General features: G+C 40.8%; 1 protein-coding gene across 2 annotated transcripts; it reads left to right on the forward strand.

The window, feature by feature from the left end:
- The first annotated feature begins 151 nt into the window (after positions 1–151).
- coq10b (coenzyme Q10B) lies at positions 152–19,372 on the forward strand. 2 transcript variants are annotated; one of them, XM_061792994.1, is made up of 5 exons: positions 152–356; positions 8,742–8,897; positions 15,201–15,393; positions 15,579–15,680; positions 16,766–17,222. In XM_061792994.1, exons 1-5 carry the CDS (start codon positions 259–261, stop codon positions 16,838–16,840), a joined length of 624 nt encoding a protein of 207 aa, XP_061648978.1. In that variant the 5' UTR covers positions 152–258; the 3' UTR covers positions 16,841–17,222. The 2 variants fall into 2 exon arrangements, with proteins under 2 accessions (XP_061648978.1, XP_061648977.1); XM_061792993.1 differs by lacking the exon at positions 16,766–17,222 and adding an exon at positions 17,233–19,372 and having other exon boundaries at positions 156–356.
- The last annotated feature ends 344 nt before the right edge of the window (positions 19,373–19,716 follow it).

Consider the following 19,716-nt stretch of genomic DNA (forward strand, 5'->3'; position numbering starts at 1 on the left):
CTCCAGTCAACTTGACTGAGTGACTCATGTTACAAGGCACAACCTGAGCCAACATCTCGTGACTGTCCAGTGTTTTATTTTTATTTATTTATTTCCCACAATGACGTGCAGTATAAGTAACCAATTATAATCGCACAACGTGACACAACTGGCCAATAGGAAGCCGGAATCAGAGGAAGGAGGCGCGGCTTGTGTTGTGCGTCTCTTCGCTTTAACTAGCTCACAGCTGGACGAGAAAAAACTTGCTGCGAGAGAAACATGGCAAGAGGAGCTCGAAACTTGAGAAATATCGCAGCGTGTGTGAAGCCGTTACCGTCCTTGTCCAGCGGGGACGTTCGCTCCAGGAGCAGTGTCAGGTAAATACACTATGCGTTCTTAGTAGTCGTACACCGTAACCGGTTGAAACTGGCTGCCATCATCTTTGACCGCGAGCAAAACGCTCACATTTCCCTCGTCTTGTCTTATTTTGTCATCGATAAAGGACTTTAAAACCTAACTTAAACTTAGTCTAGACTTAGCTATGCGCATTCCCACCCAACTACTCACATTTTTATGTGAATGGCGAGAGCGAAGCATTTACATAATGACTTTTTGTCAACTGTTAACTAATCTGTAAACCGTTTCCTCAATGGATTCCAATGTATCTTTTCAGTGATATTGGACTTTTAATCCAGTGGTTCTCAAACCATTTCAAACCAAAAATAAAAAAAAATAAAAAACTTAACTCGCCACGTACCACGATCATGACCGAAATTAAAATACAGGAGGGTAGTAGGCACAAGTGTTAAACAACTAAAAAAAAAAAGTATATCTCATTTTATTGTAATCCATTAACATTATGCACAATTTGAACATTAACACTGCCCTTACAATTTGGAAACTAAAACGCTGTGTCGAAATAATGATTCAGTTGAAATGTATTGAACATAAAATGTTAATAAAAATTGGACCTAAGTAAAAGTTTAAAAACAAACATTTCTCCCAAAAATGCAAATGTATGGGAGTGTTCCACGTGTTCATGTCATCGCGACACGTGCATAAAATTGATTGGTCAACCACTTCCATATAATATTAGCTGACAAACCTCGTTTTTGTGGGGTTTTATTGCAGTAAGCCAAGTTTGTGCCAGCTGATGCCAAGCAAAGATATGTACCAAAGCTCTTGTACAACATCCGGGTTTTGCCTTATCCGAAGTTACGGCCCTATGGGACCCAAATCTGTCCATCTGGCCTGACCTGAGGCGATGTATATGATTGACGACTTTTTAATTTCGGCCTCCCCAAAAGATTTAATGAAAGTCTACAAGAGCATGCAAGTTATTAGCTAATATGAGATTAATCCTTTGTCATTGGTTTTGTTACAAATATCATTAAATAGGAAAAAATATGGTATCTAATATTGTAACTCTATATTGCAAAACAAGTTAATATAAAGGTAACACTTATATAAAATGCCGAAAGCAAACCTGGTCGGTCAGTATAGTTTCCAGTTCCACCTGTCGTGTAATGGCTGCATGTAAAGCTTTCAATGAGCGTCAGGTTTCTTTGGCATTCCGTAAAAGCGCTTATCAAATATGTATGTGCAGCGCATAATGCAAGACAACACTATCGTTTATGAATTAACAAAATAAGCGGAAATAACCCAATCACTCCCAGTCAGACGTTGACTCGGACAGCCTTTTTACCATTTGGTGACAACACTGTGAAAACTCCCATTATACTAAAAAAGTTGTTAAACTGAAATTTGGTATCTGTCTGAAATAAGTGATATCGAACATCCTGATGTATACACATAAGTTAACTACAGGGTTCTTTAGACAAGGATAAGCTACAACAGGGGTCCCCAAACACCGGGTCGCGGACTAGTGCTGGGCAACATTGCACAGAAAGACTGGGCAAACGTTTTCTTCTTCGTTTTTTGCGTGGAGGCTGTGCTGCTCGTGCGCCCCCTTGACTGAGTTTGTTTGGGAGGATGACTGGGTCAGATGGAGCATTTTGGTCTCGCTGCTCTGCAGCAGCGTCGCGTCTCCTCTGCGGCAGAAGCGGGACGAACTGTCCGACCTCACACCGGCGCTAGACTGTCAGTTGCAAGAAAAAATATGTATTGATCATTAGAGTGAGAATGAAGTTTTATTTTTAATAATCAGGTGCATCCACCTTATGCCTCTGTCAAAACACTCATCTCTGTCACATGATACTGGAAAAAAGTAAACCCACCAGCTAGCAAAAATTTTCAAAAACAAAAACTTTGGTAGGGCTGGGCGATTCATTGATTTTAATCAAATCTTTTTTGAGGTCATTTTACATAAATTTTTCTGACAAAAAAATAATAAAAAAAAAAAAAAATTCCCTTTAGAGGCTTCCAATGTCTGCTAGATGTGTACCGTTTATATTGAAGATGTAGCAAAACATTTTTATTACGATTAGGCAACTTACCTGGCATTTACCTGGACTAATGCTACATACTGTATACACAATTTTGTTTAGATTTTCAAGGACAAAGGTTCATTTTGTTTGGAAGCAGAACCATTTATTCATGTTTTGTTCACTGACTGTTTTGTTGGTACATGGTGATGCGAATGGAATATTTTGTAAATTTATGGATGTCAAATTGTCAAACATTTAAAATGTTTTGTTAAAAATTTATTAACTGTTGTGTTTTAAGGGCCACTAACACTCTAACCATCAAATTAAATCCACAGCTCTATAAAGCCGATAAATGCAAACATTGTAATCTATATGACAGAATAGAATCCGTTGAGTAACAATCCTAGCAATGACTGTTAGATAAATTGATGGCCTTCTTCTATTCTGAGGGTGCACTCGCATTGACCATCGGAGTCGGTCACACGGCGAGCATATCAGATTTCAACCAGTCAGGATTGGGCTTTCTGGGTCCATGAGGGCCTCGAGCAGACTGGCACGGAGCAGATTTGATATTTTTTCCTCAATGACACCAATGTTAAACTTACCGTTGATGGCATGTCGAGCCAGGTTTTAACACTCTGGGAAGAAGAGTCCCCTTTCATTGTCCCCTTCAGTCTCGTTAAAAACCCCAACTGTACACACTCAAGTTCTGTGTAAACCAGCTCAGTGTAACGAGATTCAGTACAAATGTACCAATTCAGCGGCCCACGCGTACAGCAAAAGTGGGGCAGTTTGGGTCCCTTTACATCGTAACTGCCCAAAAAAAGCAAACTAGACCAAACCGATTGGTGGAATCGGCTTTAGAAAATAAATGCACTCAGTCGGTGTAGTTGTTAAGTAAGTTCTTTCATTGGGTTTTTGAGGACCACTGTATATTTCCTATATTATTGCAATTACAGTAGTCTTGTATATTATTATTTTTAGCTTGATTTCAACACTACCACCCCACACCCAAAACAAAACCGAAATCATGTCTGAATTGACGTCTTTAACGCTCCAGTAGCATTAGCGTCACTGACCTTTTGTAACCTGGAATTCTGTCACATGCTTTGCTGAATGACAGCCAGACGGCTTCCATGTAGCACATCTCAATTCAAAGCGGCAACATTGGGATAGCTCTGGGTACGGAAAGTATTCAGACCCTCTTACATTTTTCAGTTTTTGTTATATTGCAGCCATTTGCTAAAATAATTTAAGTTCATTTTTTTCCTTTATTATTGTACACACAGCACCCCATATTGACAGAAAAAAAATGGAATTGTTGTTTGCAGATTTTTAAGAAAAAAAAAGAAAAACTGAAATATCACAGAGCCATAAGTATTCAGACCCTTTGCTGTGACACTCATACTTAACTCGGGTGCTGTCTTTTTCTTCTGATCATCCTTAAAATGGTTCTACACCTTCATTGGAGTCCAGCTGTGTTTGATTATACTGATTGGACTTGATTAGGAAAGCCACACACCTGTCTATATAAGACATTACAGCTCATAGTGCATGTCAGAGCAAATGAGAATCACTGAAGAGCTCAGAGACAAAATTGTGGCAAGGCACACATCTGGCCAAGTTTACAAGAAAAATTCTGCTGCACTTAAGGTTCCTAAGAGCACAGTGGCCTCCATAATCCTGAAATGGAAGACGTTTGTGACGACCAGAACCCTTACTAGAGCTGGCCATTCGGCCAAACTGAGCAATCGGGGGAGAAGAGCCTTGGTGAGAGAGGTAAAGAAGAACCCAAAGATCACTGTGGCTGAGCTCCAGAGATTCAGTCGGTATATGGGCAAAAGTTCTAGAAAGTCAACCATCACTGCAGCTCTCCACCAGTCGGGGCTTTATGGCAGAGTAGCCCGACTGAAGTCTCTCCTCAGTGCAAGACACATGAAATCCTGCATGGAGTTTGCTAAAAAATCTCCTGAAGGACTCCAAGATGGTGAGAAATAAGATTCTCTGGTCTGATGACACCAAGATAGAACTTTTTGGCCTTGATTCTAAGTGGTATGTGTGGCGAAAACCAGGCACTGCTCATCACCTGTCCAATACAGTCCCAACAGTGAAGCATGATGGTGGCAGCATCATGCTGTGGGGGTGTTTTTCAGCTGCAGGGACAGGACGACTGGTCGCAATCGAAGGAAAGATGAATGCGGCCGAGTACAGGGATATCCTGGACAAAAACCTTCTCCAGAGTGCTCAGAACCTCAGACTGGGCCGAAAGTTCGCCTTCCAACAACACAATGACCCTAAGCACACAGCTAAAATAACAAAGGAGTGGCTTCAGAACAACTCCATGGCTCTTCTTGAATGGCCCAGCCAGAGCCCTGACATAAACCCAATTGCGCATCTCTGGAGAGACCTAAGAATGGCTGTCCACCAACTTTCACCATCCAACCTGATAGAACTGGAGAGGATCTGCAAGGAGAAATGGCAGAGAATCCCCAAATGCAGGTGGAGAAAAACATGTTGCATCATTCCCAAAAAGACTCATGGCTGTATTAGCTCAAAAGGGTGCTTCTACTAAATACTGAGCAAAGGTCTGAATATTTATGGCAGCTTGATATTTCAGTTTTTCTGTTTTAATAAATTCAAGAATTCTGTTTTTTTTTTTCTGTCAATATGGGGTGCTGTGTGTACATTGAGGAGGGGAAAAAAACTCATTTTAGCAAATGGCTGCAATATAATGGAGTTAAAAATTTAAGGGGGTCTGAATACTTTCCATACCCACTGTAAATCCATAAATACATGTTTTAATTTTGTAGTTCATTTGGAATTTTAGTCACTTAAAATTACAAGTCTATGATGAAACAGCCAAAGATGCAATAGGTCCCGCTTTTACTGCCCTAATGGGCCACAGCAGACTTTTTTTGATTTACGGCAAGTAATGGGTATGTTTACACAAGAATGATCTCCTAAAATACTTTTTTTCAGTTCCACGCATAGACAAAAGTTTTTTTTAATGATTGCCATTTGCAGAGAACTACAGAGCAGCGACAATGGCACCATTTTGACCTGTTTTTATTTAAAATCAGTCTTCATGCTATTTACAGCTGGGTTTGTTAAAGAACTCAGGACAGAGTACCTTTTGTTTGAAGCCACCCACTTTTCAAGTGAGCAAAAGTATTGGAACAGACTATTAAATTCACATAAAGTGAATAACATTTCATATTTGGTGGCATAACCCTTACTAGCAATAACTGGATCAAGCCTATGAACCATTGACTTTACCAGAATCTTTTTTGTCTTGAGTTTGTTGTCACATTTCTGTCAGGCCAATTATATATTACTTGTGCACTCACTGTAGTAGTCTCGCCACGCTGCACTATTTGCATATCTGTTGTTGGCCACTCATGCCAGAGTAGCATCTGCCCCACTTGCTGAGGAATATCTGCAACATTTGCACAATCGACATTGTCCCAGATTATCGTTATGTGTTTTGGGTCACAGTCTTACTGCATGATGATGCTTCTCCCGATTAGTTTGGATGCATTTTCCTGTAAATTGCCAGACAAAATGTTTTTTTAGACTCCAGGATTCATTCTGCTGCCACCATCATGAGTTACATCCTCAATAAAGAGTAGGGAAGCCCGTTCAAGGAGCAGCCATACGAGCCCAATCCCTGACATTACCTCGACCATGCTTCACAGATAAGCTTGCGTGTTTTGGATCATAAGCAGATCCTTTCTTTTTCCATACTTTGGCCTTTCAATTACTTTGATTGAGGTTAATCTTGGTCTCATCGGTCCATAAAACTTTGTTCCAAAACTTTTGTGGCTCATCTCTGTACTTCTTTGCTAATCCAATCTGGCCTTCCAATTCTTTTTGCTGTTGAGTGGTTTGCATCTTGTGGCATGGCCGGTGTATTTCTTCTCTCGAAGTCTTCTTCGAACAGTGGCTTGTGATACTGTTAGATCAATTGTAGAAGTTATCATTTATTTGCTTAGCTTGCATTAGTATAATGGACAATTTTAGATGTCTCGCCTTCAAAAAGAAGACTCAGCATCATCCGATGGAAGGGCGCCTGGACCAAGGACGTGATCGGATGTGGTCGGGTCGTGACAGGTGTTGGTTCAATATTATGTGTTGTGTCTTATTATTTAGAATACTATGTCTGGGGAAAAACCCTCTTATTATCAAATATTATGTGTCGTGTCTTATTGTTTAGAATACTATGTCTGGGAAAAACCCTCTTATTATCAAATATTTTGTGTTGTGTCTTATTGCTTAGAACATTATGATTTGTAAATCCCTCCTATTTCAAATAAATGCAGGAGCGAGGGGGGGGATTGTTTAGAGCGTGTTGAGAGGCTGTGATCTGAACAATCTCCCATACGCCCTCCTCATGAGAAAAAGAAACCAGTGTCTTCATTCCTTTTGTGTCTATTTTTTATAATGTTGGGTAAGATAAATCCAACAGATACCTTCATCCCTGTCCTGTGGAGGTTTGCAGTGATTTCAGACTGTTGTCTTTGGGTGTTTATTCACAGTTCTCACAATGTTTGTCATCAGCTGCTGTTGATAGCCTTGGTAGACCTGTTGTTCAGTACATCAGTAGTTTTTCTTTTTCAAGACGTTCCAAATTGTTGTATTCGCTACGTCCCATGTTTGTGCAATAGTTCTGATAAATTTTCCCCCTTCTCCCAGCTTTAAAATGGTTTTCATTTCTCTCATAGACAGCTCACTGGTCTTCATGTTTGCTTAACAGCAAATGCACTTTTCACAAGTGAAAGCCAAAGACAAGCACTATCTAATGTTTAACCAATCTAAAAGGCAACGCCTGAGCCACTAGAAACACCCACCAGTCACATGTCGCAATACTTTTGCACTCTTGAAAAGTGGATGGGTTCCAACTAAAGGTGCGCTGTTGTTTAACACATTAGAGGAAAATGCCATGAAATAAAAGCTGAATTCTGAAGGTTTGTCTCATATTTATCTTTTGATCTGAAACCCAAATGTCTTCAGTACACAACAAAAACAAAGGAATTGACCTTGCTGTTCCAATCCTTTTGGAGGGGACTGAATGATCTGAAGTGACATCCCCTTCTTCATTCTTAGGTTTTAATATGACATTGGTCCACCTTTTACAGCTTTAACTCTACTGAAGAGGCTTTCCAAAAGGTTCAGTGTGTGTGTAGGAAATCTTTGACCATTCTTCCAGAAGTACATTTGTGAGGTCACACTGTGATGTTGGACGAGAAGGCGTCCATGCTTCAACCTGGGAACAGTTCTTCCATTTCTAACATGGCTGTGCACCAGTGTATAAATCAAGGTCCATAAAGACATGGATGAGAGAGTTTGGTGTGGACGAACTTGACTGGCCTGCACTAAATCCTGACCTCAACCTGATAAAACACCTTTGGGATGAATTACAGCAGAGACTGAGAGCCAAGCCTTGTCGTCCAACATCAGGGGGTGAACTCACAAATGCGCTTCTGGAAGAATGGTCAAAACTTCCCATAAACACACTCCTAAACCTTGTGGAAAGCTTTCCCAGAAGAGTTGAAGCTGTTATACAGTAGCGCCGAAGGGTGGACTGACGTCATATTGAACCCTATGGATTTTAGAATGGGATGTCACTTAAGTTCATATGTGAGTCAAGGCAGGTGAGCGAATACTTTTGGCAATATAGTGTCTCTCCATAACTTCCCTGCCACGTAAAATAGATATTTTGTCCACAGCTGCAAGTTGTTTTAAACACCCCGCTGGCGTTATTGTATATATATTTTTTTAATGTAAATTTTTAATTGCTGTGGTGTTTTCCATCATATGCTTGATGGCGGCTGTGGTAGTTTCAAATTGTGTATTTGACTGACCAAAATTGGCTCATTAGAGCCATAACAGAAGATCAAGTATTTATTCTTATGAGCCTTTACACAGAACCCAGAAAAGGTTCATATTTTGGAATAAAATAATTATGACGAAAGTGCCTGCGTCAGGTTTGATGTATATGTTAACTATTACTTCTGTACAGCATTCCTTTACACACAGGTGCCCTCCTCCCTCTGTTACGACTCTTATACTACCTTATACAACATTTTTCAGTCCTGTTAGTCATTTATACAGAAAAGCAACACAGGAAAGAAAAGTCAGACAAATGCTAACTTTTGCGTTGAGAATTGCAAATGTGGAAAAGAAGCTTATTGTGCCTTCTAAAGTCCAAATTGAAGAAGTGACCGTTAATTTTCTCATCCATCAAGAAATTTCCTCTGCATGGCCATCCCTAAAGGCATGCAGGACTCCTGGTGTTATGTCAGTGCTAGAACTGGGCCAAGCTGACTGTACCGCTTGCATATAAATATGTCAATATCTCTTTTGTGTGTCCCGCAGACAGCTACCATCATATGGCATCCTGACGACATATCTGCCCCCTTTGCTGGGCGCCACCCTGCCCGGCCGCAGCATTGTCTTTCCTGCCCGCTCCTTCTTCAACATTGCCAACACCTTCTCCAAGAGAAGGGAATACGCAGAGAGACGCGTCATTGGGTGTGTATTTCTTTCTTCTGGGTTCGCATACAGGGAGATTGTCTTTGTGTTTTTCAACTGTGTGGCCTTTTTTACTATGTTTTTAGCCCACTTAATACAGTGATGACTTCAGATATGAGTTTAATTCATTCTGAGACCATGCTCTTGTCTCAAAACACTTTTAAAACATACTTCCTATTAAAATGAATGGAAATGCTATTAATCCGTTCCAGTCCCCCAAAAAACTGTTGACAACTAGCCATATAGCATAAAATATAGTCATAAAATCATAATAGAAGAGAATGTAAAGATATGAAGTCTTTATTTTGAACTGCAGAATTCCACTTTTCCACAATTCCAAGTATGCACATACTTGGGGACTTAAGCATAATCGACCTCCCAAATAAATATTTACAATGAATAATCGTCGCGTTAGCTACCGCTAAGAAAACTATTTTATTAAACTGGGAACATAATCTATTAACATGAATCACTGGTTAAATCTCATCATGGAATATATTGAGTTAGAAAAAAACCATCAGCGGAACCCAAAACTAAATTGCCTAATTACACGGCTATCTGGTCAGCCTTCTTCAACATGCTGAATCCTCTGCCTGGGAAAAGTGCCATCTGACAATAACAAGACTATGTTGTAAAAGTAAACTTTTGCCTTCTGTATTCTTTGTTGTTGTTTTCTTTTTTTCCTTTCATTCATTTAGTACTCTCCCCGCACACACACACACCATTACTGCCCCCGTGACCCAACCTTGGATAAGCGGAAGAAAATTGATGGACATTAGGAAAGGACTGAAGGTCATGTGGGGGTGCAAATGTTGTTCTTGTGTGCTTGTACACAATACCGTACTGTTGAGTGCAAGTTTTGGGATGTAAACACTGTTGAGAGAGACAGACTAGAGGCACAGGCAGCGCTTTCCTGCTCACAAGAAGGCAGGGGTCGAAAAGTGTAGACGGACGGACAGGAGATGACAGATCGAGACGACACATTTAAAGGCACATGCATGCAAATGAAATTTCATAGTGTGTGTGTGTGTGTGTGTGTGTGTGTGAATTTCTTGAAAACTGTGTTAAGTATATATTTTTGAAACAAATCTCTCCCCATATTACCAGGTTTGAAGTGTACGGAAATTTTGTGTTGGTTGAAAATCCTTCGGAGTTTCTCAGACAGACCTGATACATATGGAATGACAAGATTGTTGCATCTGTCACCTTGATCCTGTCCGTTCTGGAATTGGATGCACTTTTCACAAATGACCGGCTGAGTTAACCACAGATTTGTAGGCCTCCCTCACCTGTCTGTGCTCTTTCTCTTTGGCCTGTGGACTTGTTGGAACATTATCAGCTCTGTCAGCCTGCCGAGATGAGAAGCGAAACGTCGTCTCGGACAAACGGAACAGTCCAGTTGCGATCAATTTAATGCCCTGAGAATGAAATGATCTGAATGAATGAGAATATTCACAGGCATCGCTTCCACCGCTTCAAATTATTTTAAATACTCTTGGCTAGTGTTATTTTGTGTGTGTTTGTGTTAACTCCCACAGCGGCGAGCATGTTGACTGACAGTAGTCCGGAAAAACTGCAGTCCAATTTATTTATCGAACGATAAGTCAATATGGTCGTTATCGTGACAGGCCTATTTTGGTTTCACCAAAACCACCAGTTTCGGATCCAAAAGTGGAGAAAAGGAGCTTTTTGTGGGGTAAAAAAACGGAACAGAACAGTGAATTTCTTTTTATTTTTTTTTATTTTATTTTATTTATTTTTTTTCCCTAACACTTCAAACTATAAAACAACAAAAAATGAGACTGAGAAGTGGTTTTTGATAGTAAAATAATTTATTTACAGATTTACAATTAAGAAACCGCACAGCTCCATGGTAGCTTTTTTTACATGGCGTTCAGCATTCACTCCATGAAGTGCTTCATCTGTTCACATGCTTGTGATACACAACTTCTATCCATTACCTTGACACACTTTATTTTTTAAATATTATTATTATCCATCCTTCCATTTTCTGAGCCGCTTCTCCTCAGTAGGGTCGCGGGCGTGCTGGAGCCTATCCCAGCTGTCATCGGGCAGGAGGCGGGGTACACCCTGAACTGGTTGCCAGCCAATCGCAGGGCACATAGAAACAAACAACCATTCGCACTCACAGTCATGCCTACGGGCAATTTAGAGTCTCCAATTAATGCATGTTTTTGGGATGTGGGAGGAAACCGGAGTGCCCGGAGAAAACCCACGCAGGCACGGGGAGAACATGCAAACTCCACACAGGCGGGGACGGGGATTGAACCCCGCACCTCAGAACTGTGAGGCTGACACTCTATCCAGTCGGCCACCGTGCCGCCATATTAATATTATTATTATTTTTTATCCATGCTCAGTGTGAGCTTCAAGTGCCTAAACTTCACCAACTTCCAAAGTATTGGCATTTCTCTCACTCGTCGATGTGACAAGCAGAGATTCACCCCCTAATCTCCATCTTCAACCCAAACGTTGTGCTGAACTTAAACTCAATGCTGATCTGTTCGTCATTACAGTGGTTCACAAACCTGAATTTCACAGAAAGCTGGGCAAGAGCCTCTTCCATGCCCAAGTTAAGAGATCGTTTATAGACCACTTTCCAAAAAATTTGAATATCATGGAAAAGTTTATTTCTATAATTCCATTGAAAAAGTTAAACTTTCATAGATTGTAGATTTATAATTAATATATTAAACTAAAACTACCACTGTGAATACTGGGAAGAAATCAGCCCGAATTTTGCAGGCCATAACCGTGTTAAACTGAGTGTCACAGACACATCTCCTAAACTCAAAGCACCTGCACAGGTTTCCCCAGGTGTCATTAAATTGCTTCAGTTTGGTTCAATTGTCTCAGTTGGGTTCAATATGGGGAAGACTGGAGACTAGACAACTGGCCAGAAGACCATCATTGATTCCCTCCATAGGATGGGTAAGCCACAAAAGTTCATAGCTAAGGAGGCTGGCTGTTCACAGAGTACTGTGTCCAAGCAGATCAATGGAAAGTCTTGTAGAAGGACAAAATGTGTCAGGAGAGGTTGCACCAGCAAAAGAGAGAACTGTGGGCTTCAGCGGATTATCAAACAGAGAAGAGTCAAGAATTTAGCAGAGATCTAGAAAGAGTGGAATGAGGCGGGAGTCACAGCTTCAAAAACCACCACATTCAGACTCATCCGGGAGATGGGCTACAACTGTCGGGTTCCTCGAGTTAAGCCACTTCTGAGCCTAAGCCGACGTAGGGAGCGTCTCAACTGGGCCAAGGAGAAGAAGGACTGGACTGTCGGCCAGTGGTGCAAGGTCCTCTTTTCCAATGAAAGTAAAGTGTGTCTTTCATTTGGGAATCAAGGTCCAAGGGTTTGGAGGAAGACTGGAGAAGAATAGAACCCAAGCTGCTTAAGGTCCAGTGTGAAATATCCACAGTCAGTCATGATTTGGGGCGCAATGTCCAGTGCAGGTGTTGGTAAACTCTGCTTCATTAAATCCAAGGTCACCGCAACAGTCTACCAGAATGTTTTTGAGATATTCATGATGCCTTGTGCTAAGGATCTGTATGGACATATGCAGATTTCGTCTTCCAGCACCAAAACCTGGTTTGATGCCCATGCCATCACAATGCTTGACTGGCCAGCCAACTATTAAATTTTTTTGAATTCCCGATTTTGTGGGTTTTATGAATTGGAAGCCCAAATAATGTAAAACAAAAAAACCAAATAAATACTTGAAATTGTTTTCAATTGTGGGCCCTGAATCTATAATCTATGAAAGTTCATCTTTTTGAATGGAATTATGGAAATAAATAAACTTTTCCATGATATTCACATTTTTTTGGAACGGGGGTCTGTGTTTTAGTGTTTATCATACATTATTAGTCTTTTTAGCACCTGTTAAATCGGACTTTAAACAATGCCTGCAGAGTAAATAACGGGTTGATCATGGAGACAGTTTGGACTGTGGAACAACATATTCGAACTCAAAGGGAAATGTTGATTTGAGCGTTATGTCACATTGGTGGGCACAGCACTGCCTTGTGTCTCATGCACTCGAGTTATGTAAGAGTCACACAGACACGCACAAGCTTTTAGCAGCAGGTGAGGATTGAAATCCAAGACTTTGACACAGCCTCGACTCCTTCAAACATATATTTGGCATTCTTACGTAACAGCTAGCGTGACACAGTGCATGGCGCTTGTGATAAAGGACAAAATGACTTCTTGGAAGCACACAAATTCAAGCAATTTTCGAGTCGTGTCGTAAATATTTGTGCAAGCACCAAATTGGAACACGATCCAAATACAACTGAAATGTGTTCTGCGTACATAAAATAAAAAAATTAAAAAAGTAGGATGAAGGAAGAGTGGAGATTTATTAAAAAAAAAAAAAAAAAAAAAAGAGTATTGGTAATAGTGGTCACTAACTGGTGGTCCAGGTCCGGACCCAGAAGCAGTCCCATACGGGCCTACACCACAGCCAAAAAAAGAGGTTATGTATGATTCAAGACATGCCGGGCGCTTCTATTTTCAGTGGCGCAGCTTCACGTTAGTGACGAACCATACTGACCAACCACGGGCACGAGTTCAACCCCCCCCCCTCCCGTTCAGCCAATCAAGTCAGATCTCAAGCGGTAATCACTGACTCCGCACAGCCCAGACGGAGATGAGGAGAAACAAAGCAGGGGAGAGAAAAAGAGACTCTCTGCGTGGAAGTGGAGTTAAAGACGGAGAAACGCCATTATGAAAAAAGGTTTTGAACAAAGGACCTTTAAATCGGCTCAGTTGTTAAAATTTAAAATATTTAAAATTGTTTGAGACTTCACTGTTGTGTCGATTAAGATGGCAAACAGAAAAGGGGAAACTCAAATATATTTTTCTGAGCTTAAGCACTTTATTTGAACATCTAGAACCTATTTTTATGAACTTGCTTTTATTTTGAAATGGACTGCAAAACTTTTCTTTATTAAATGAGAGAACACACAGTTGTGCTCGTGTTTGATTACCCGGGCAGAATTTGTAAGATGTGTACAATTTTTGAATGAAAACATGAAGAACCAGGCAAAAAAGGCATAAATAAAAAATGGACAAATTCTGTCAGGGTATGTAAACAACTGTACATATAAGCAGTCATACATATTTGTTTATTTTTGTGTTACTTGACAATAATAAATGCCAAAAGGTTTTGGGATTTGACTGAGGTATTGATTACAAGCAGATGTAGATAACTAGGCAGGCTGTTAACAAATATATCACAATAAATAGAAACTAGATGATCTTACAGGACCTTTTGCTTCAAGAAATTTTCTTGATTTGGACCTTTTTTTTTTTATTTATTTTTTTTTTATTTTAGTTGAATACCCCTGGTATATAGCATTAACAATTGGTACCAGACCTGTCTCATTTATCTTAAATTGAAATTTCTACCACAGCAAGTTGAGGTCGCAAACCAGTTAAAAGCCTGGAATAATTGTAGCGTCCCAATAACTTTGAAAAAAGACATTTGTCTTTCACTAATAGAGCAATAATCTGGTACAGCGACCATTGTGGAAATGGCGCAGAGACTTCACAAGCACAAGAGGCCAGTATTGGTCAACAGCAGTTATGCAAATGATGCAGAGTGGCAAGACTACTACAGTGAGTGCACGAGTAATGTATAATCGGCCCGACAGAGATGTGAAAAGAATCTCAAGACAAAATTGGTAGCATGTTACGGTGGAATTGTAAGTTAACTATTTAAGAAGTTCATGGCAAGAGGGAAGACGCTGTTGGAATGTCTGCTCGTTTTAGTTTGCATTGTTCGATGGCGCCTGCCTTCCTGTCGACGCGCAGACCCGTCACCGTCTTTGATGAGGCCGATGGCTGTGGTGCCGTCTGCAAACGTCAGGAGTTTGACAGCCGGGTGCGTTGTCGTTTGTGCAGCGAGAGAGAGGAGCGGCGGACGAGACGTGACAAATGAAGAGTTCAAGAAGAAGCTATCAAAGAAGAAGATTCGAAGCAAAGTCCCTTGTTCACAAATAGCTGCTCATGTATTCTGGTTGAGTCTTATCAAGACCGCAGCGAAGGAACAAGTTAGACAAAACCTACCAAAAATAAAACTCATAAGAGCGCTAAACATTTCTTTAAAAACATCAAAACTTCTGCTGTAATTATGCTTGGAAGTCCAATCAAGCCAATATCCAAACATCTATCATCGTGTTGACCTGGACTGACCTATGAGAGGTAGCACCATGGCACAAAAATTAGGTCTCGTAACCTGACTCGATTGTTGTTTTTTTTTTCGTTCTTTCTTGCAGTTATTCCATGCAACAGATGTATGACGTGGTGGCCGGTGTGGAGGACTACCGCCTCTTTGTTCCTTGGTGCAAGAAGTCGGACGTCATCTTCAAGCGGACCGGATACTGCAAGGCCAAACTCACTGTGGGCTTCCCACCAGTGACTGAAAACTACACCTCGCTTGTCACCACAGTGCGTCCCCATCTGGTCAAGGTGCACTACTTTTTTGACTTGATTGTGGTTCCTTCCCCGGACCCCCGTACATTGACTTACACAACACCTACGCCAGTCAAAAGAACAGATTAATGACATTTCAATTCACTTCAATTGGGAACTTTTTTTGGAGATACAATCTTAGAAAGCCTGTGCAACATTTTCCCCCTCTTGTTTCCCATCAGGCATCCTGCTCGGACGGCAAACTGTTCAACCACCTGGAGACTATTTGGCGCTTCAGTCCCGGCCTGCCTGGCTACCCACGGACCTGCACTGTGGACTTTGATGTAAGTACATTTTGACACGGGTGTCATTTAGATACCCGGTGTCTATACGATGCAGTTAAATATTGAATTTTTGTATGAAATGTGCGCATTGGCCTAGTGTGAGAGAGTGATAGAGGGGTGTCGAACGCAATTTGTTAGATGCATTTCTGCGCTGCCAATCGCAAGCAAGAAATACAGTGGCCCTTAAGAGAATATAAGGCCCAATGGGTTCTTCAGGTTAAATGTGCAAGTATGTCACTACCAAAACCAAAAACGGCAGACCACTGCCTTGTTTAATTTATACAACGTTATATCGCTGCCACCGTGTTTGGTACATGTATTCCTCTAGCCCACGGGTGTCAAGCGAGTGGCCCGGGGGCCAGATCCGGCCCGCCACATAATTTTATGTGGCCCGTGAAAGCAAATCAAAATTGCTCATTGTGTTCTGCATTTTTTTTTTTGTTAGCAATCCCCCTTTGAAAAGAAGTGTAATGGTTGAAAGGCTTCTGATTTCAAAAGTGGCTACTCGTCAATGTGTTGTGTATACTGTATATAATTACAGTATAGGAGGTAATCTTTCATTTATATGGGTTCACAGTTGTAGCGGCCCTCCGAGGGAAGTCGTAACTGCGATATGTGGCCTGTGACAAAAATGAGTTTGACACCCCTTCTCTAGCCCCTTTTTACACTGCTCATCAAAACCAGCCAGTCAAGGGAGCGGCTGTCCCAAACAGAATACGCTAGCAGGCTCTTAAACAAAAACATGCGGTGTGATTTTTTTTTTTTTTTTTTTTTTTTTTTTTTTTTTTTGTCCCCCATCCCCCTTTTTTGTCAGTACAGGCACTGTACTATTTTCTGTGGAGAAGTTCCAAGTTATCAGAATGGGTGTTTTATACAAGTTACAGTTAAAAAATAAATACTTTTCTACTTATGTAAATACATTTCAGACTTTTTTTTTTTTTTTTTTTTTTTACTTTTACCTTTCATGCTGTGAACAATGAATTAAAAAAAATAAAAAATTAAAAAATAGATTCAGTAGTAATTTTAGGCTTGTTTTCTGACGACATATTTGATTTTCAGCCAGATTTTGGTCTTCCCACATTTAGGTTGAAAAACAGCCTGGTGACATCACCGACGGAAGAAAACCATGTTCCCACATACTAGTAAATGTTCTTGGTTGATTCACAAGCAAGCCTGCAGCGTTATTGTCACCTATATTTAAAGTCTGGAAGTTTTTTTAATTTTTTTTAATTAATTTATTTATTTACAAAAAAAATGTTTAGACAATAACGAATAAACAATAGTGAGGTTAACTACATTTGAGTAGGCTTGTCAATCGTTGTAATGCTTTGTCATGCTTTGCCACCGCCTGGCTGGATAAAAAGGCACACATTCGGGTTAGACTCAAGACTGTAGTCGAAGCTAACGCTGCTAGCCTTTTGCTTTTTTACCCACGTCAAAGCATGTGCTGTCAATACATGACAATGAGCCCCGTCTCTGTGTGTTGGCATTTGAATGTACTCGCGCTCTGGTGCGATCGCCCACTAAAAGGCGCATTGGCCGTGTTCCTCAGATCTCCTTCGAGTTCCGCTCGCTCATCCACTCGCAGCTGGCGCACGTGTTCTTCGACGAGGTGGTGAAGCAGATGGTGTCTGCGTTCGAGCGCCGCGCCACCGCCGTCCACGGCCCTGAGACTCCGATCCCGCGCGAGCTCATGTTCCACGAGGTGCACCACACGTAGCGACGCTACGTCAGAGTGCAAACAAAAAGAAAAATGTTCAACCTGACAACGCCAGTGCCTTTCTCGCTCCATTCTTTTTTTTCTTCCTTTGTATTAATGTTACCAATGAAGTTGCCATTAGATTTCAGTGCAGATTTATTACTGGAATAAGCAAGTTTAGCATTGTAACATTGCGTGTCAGCTTGTCGATTGCATTGTTTTGTTCCCTGTCTGACCTCCTTGCGTCACCAGCATCTCGTTACAAGTTTCTCCCACAGGAGGTCAAAGGTTAGTGTCAGGGCAACAAAGCTTTTGTTGGCAACAGAGGAGACCACCCAGTAATATGCCATCTCCCCCAGCCCCCATGCTCTGATTAATTCAATGACTCTAACGGCAGCAACATACAACGGGTGGGCAACCTTTTCCCTTTCGCGGCCATTTCACTTGGTAGTCCCTAGGTGACAAATAAGGTGTTAATGATTATTTAGTGTTCTAATGTAGTATTATGAGAATATGTGGGTTAAACGTTTGGAGGCTTTTTGTAACTGTTCCATTGAGGCTGTCTTTCGGGAGAAAGCACAATTTGAGTTGATTTTGTTTGTCGTTCTTGTTTTTCGGCCAAATGAATATATTTGAAGGCTTCACCATACTTAAAAAAAAAAAAAAAAAAAAAAAAAAAAAAAAAACCTCACCTCGTTCTGCAACTGTTTACCTCCTGCTTTGATTCGCAGAATTTCAAAGTATTTGAAAACTCCGCCCCCAAAACCATCTTCACTCACCAACATGACATTTGGTAATCAGATCATATTCGTGCTTCGCATTCGCTAAGTCATGGTATTTATTTATTTATTTTTTATTTTTTCTACCATTCCTGTTATTTGCTGAGAAACCTTATTTGCTGTTTTTGCACTCTGGCCAAAGCAGTAATAGTATGGCTTCGGTGCCATTTTGCGCCAAGGAACTAAGTTGAAGTGAGTTGAGGAGCTTTGTTTAGACAAAAGAAGTGCTTTGGTGCCTTGTGACAACTTAGTACCAAGGAAAATTGTTGGCGTTCAGGAGGTTGACTTAGAAGTAGTACTTTGTCATTGCAATGGTAACCATTTTAGGGGTGGTAGTGGGGGGTCAATTATGTGTGGATTTTCGTGATCAGGGGGAACACTGTAGAGTAGACCCCCAAAAATGTCAGGAAGCCATGCCCCAAAAGATATAGGGGGGGAGTCCTTTTAGGTTTGAAATGCCCATTTTATGATTATTTTGGTCATTTCCAGCCATCTGGGGTGGGGGGGGGGGGAATTGCTACCAGATTTGTGAAGCCTTTTTATTCTTGTGTGTGGGTGCAGCACGGTGACAAAGTCTGACGACGTACCATGAGCTCGACCAAATGTAAGAGTTGCATGTGAGCAGAAATGTAAACGTTCAGTGCCTCCTCTCCAGATGCTCTGTATACTTGTATTGAGTTCACCATGTGGCACACCAATTCACTTTCACACGCCCCCAGCAGGAGTCTGTCTAATGGGCCACATAAGGTCCGCAGGCTCCAGGTTGCTCACCCAGTGTGCTGCAAGTCATGTTTTAGTCAGACAGGAAATGTAGGACGGGTGCTCAAGCTTTGTTATCCTCTCACTGTATTCATTTGTTCACGCTGTTACCTAAATTATGAGTAAAAATTATAAAGCTAGCTCCATGCTGGAAACGAGGTGCATCATTGTACAGTATACAGCATTATTTGTGCAATATCAGGAAGCCTTTATTTTATTGTATTTTTCTAAGTAACATAGCAAAGCAAGCCAGTACATTTGCCCGCTCGCATATTTATCTTTCTTGGTAAAACCTCATGTATTTATTGAAGTGTAAATAATATCACATTGGGGTTTTAAAGAGGAAAAGTGTGTGTGTGTGTGTGTGTCTTTTTGTTTGAATAAGGGACTGATTTGTTGTTTTAAAAGCTAATGTATTGACTGCATGATGTATAAAGATTTGTTTCCTAAAAACATTTGTGCACTTGATTTTTTTTTTTTAAATCGTTCACTGGACCAAAATAGTCGCATCATGTGAGCGGTAAGAATAAACCTGTGGAATGAAGTCACGCTGGCTTCATGATGTTTGAAGTTGAAGCCTTGTGATGTCCTCGAAGGAGCTTCAAACCTTTTTTCGCACATCATTGCCACACATTCTAAACAAGCTTCTGGTCCAACATGAGTGATGGAGAGATAACCCAACAACAGTAAATTATTGCAACAGAAAAACATCAGGCTGCTCAGAACAATACAAGTAATTACATTGAAATAAAACTTCACCCCATTCTGGCTGTACCCATAAAATGCCACTCATTGCTCT

Source organism: Phyllopteryx taeniolatus, chromosome 12 (assembly GCF_024500385.1).
Source record: "Phyllopteryx taeniolatus isolate TA_2022b chromosome 12, UOR_Ptae_1.2, whole genome shotgun sequence".
NCBI lineage: Eukaryota > Metazoa > Chordata > Actinopteri > Syngnathiformes > Syngnathidae > Phyllopteryx > Phyllopteryx taeniolatus.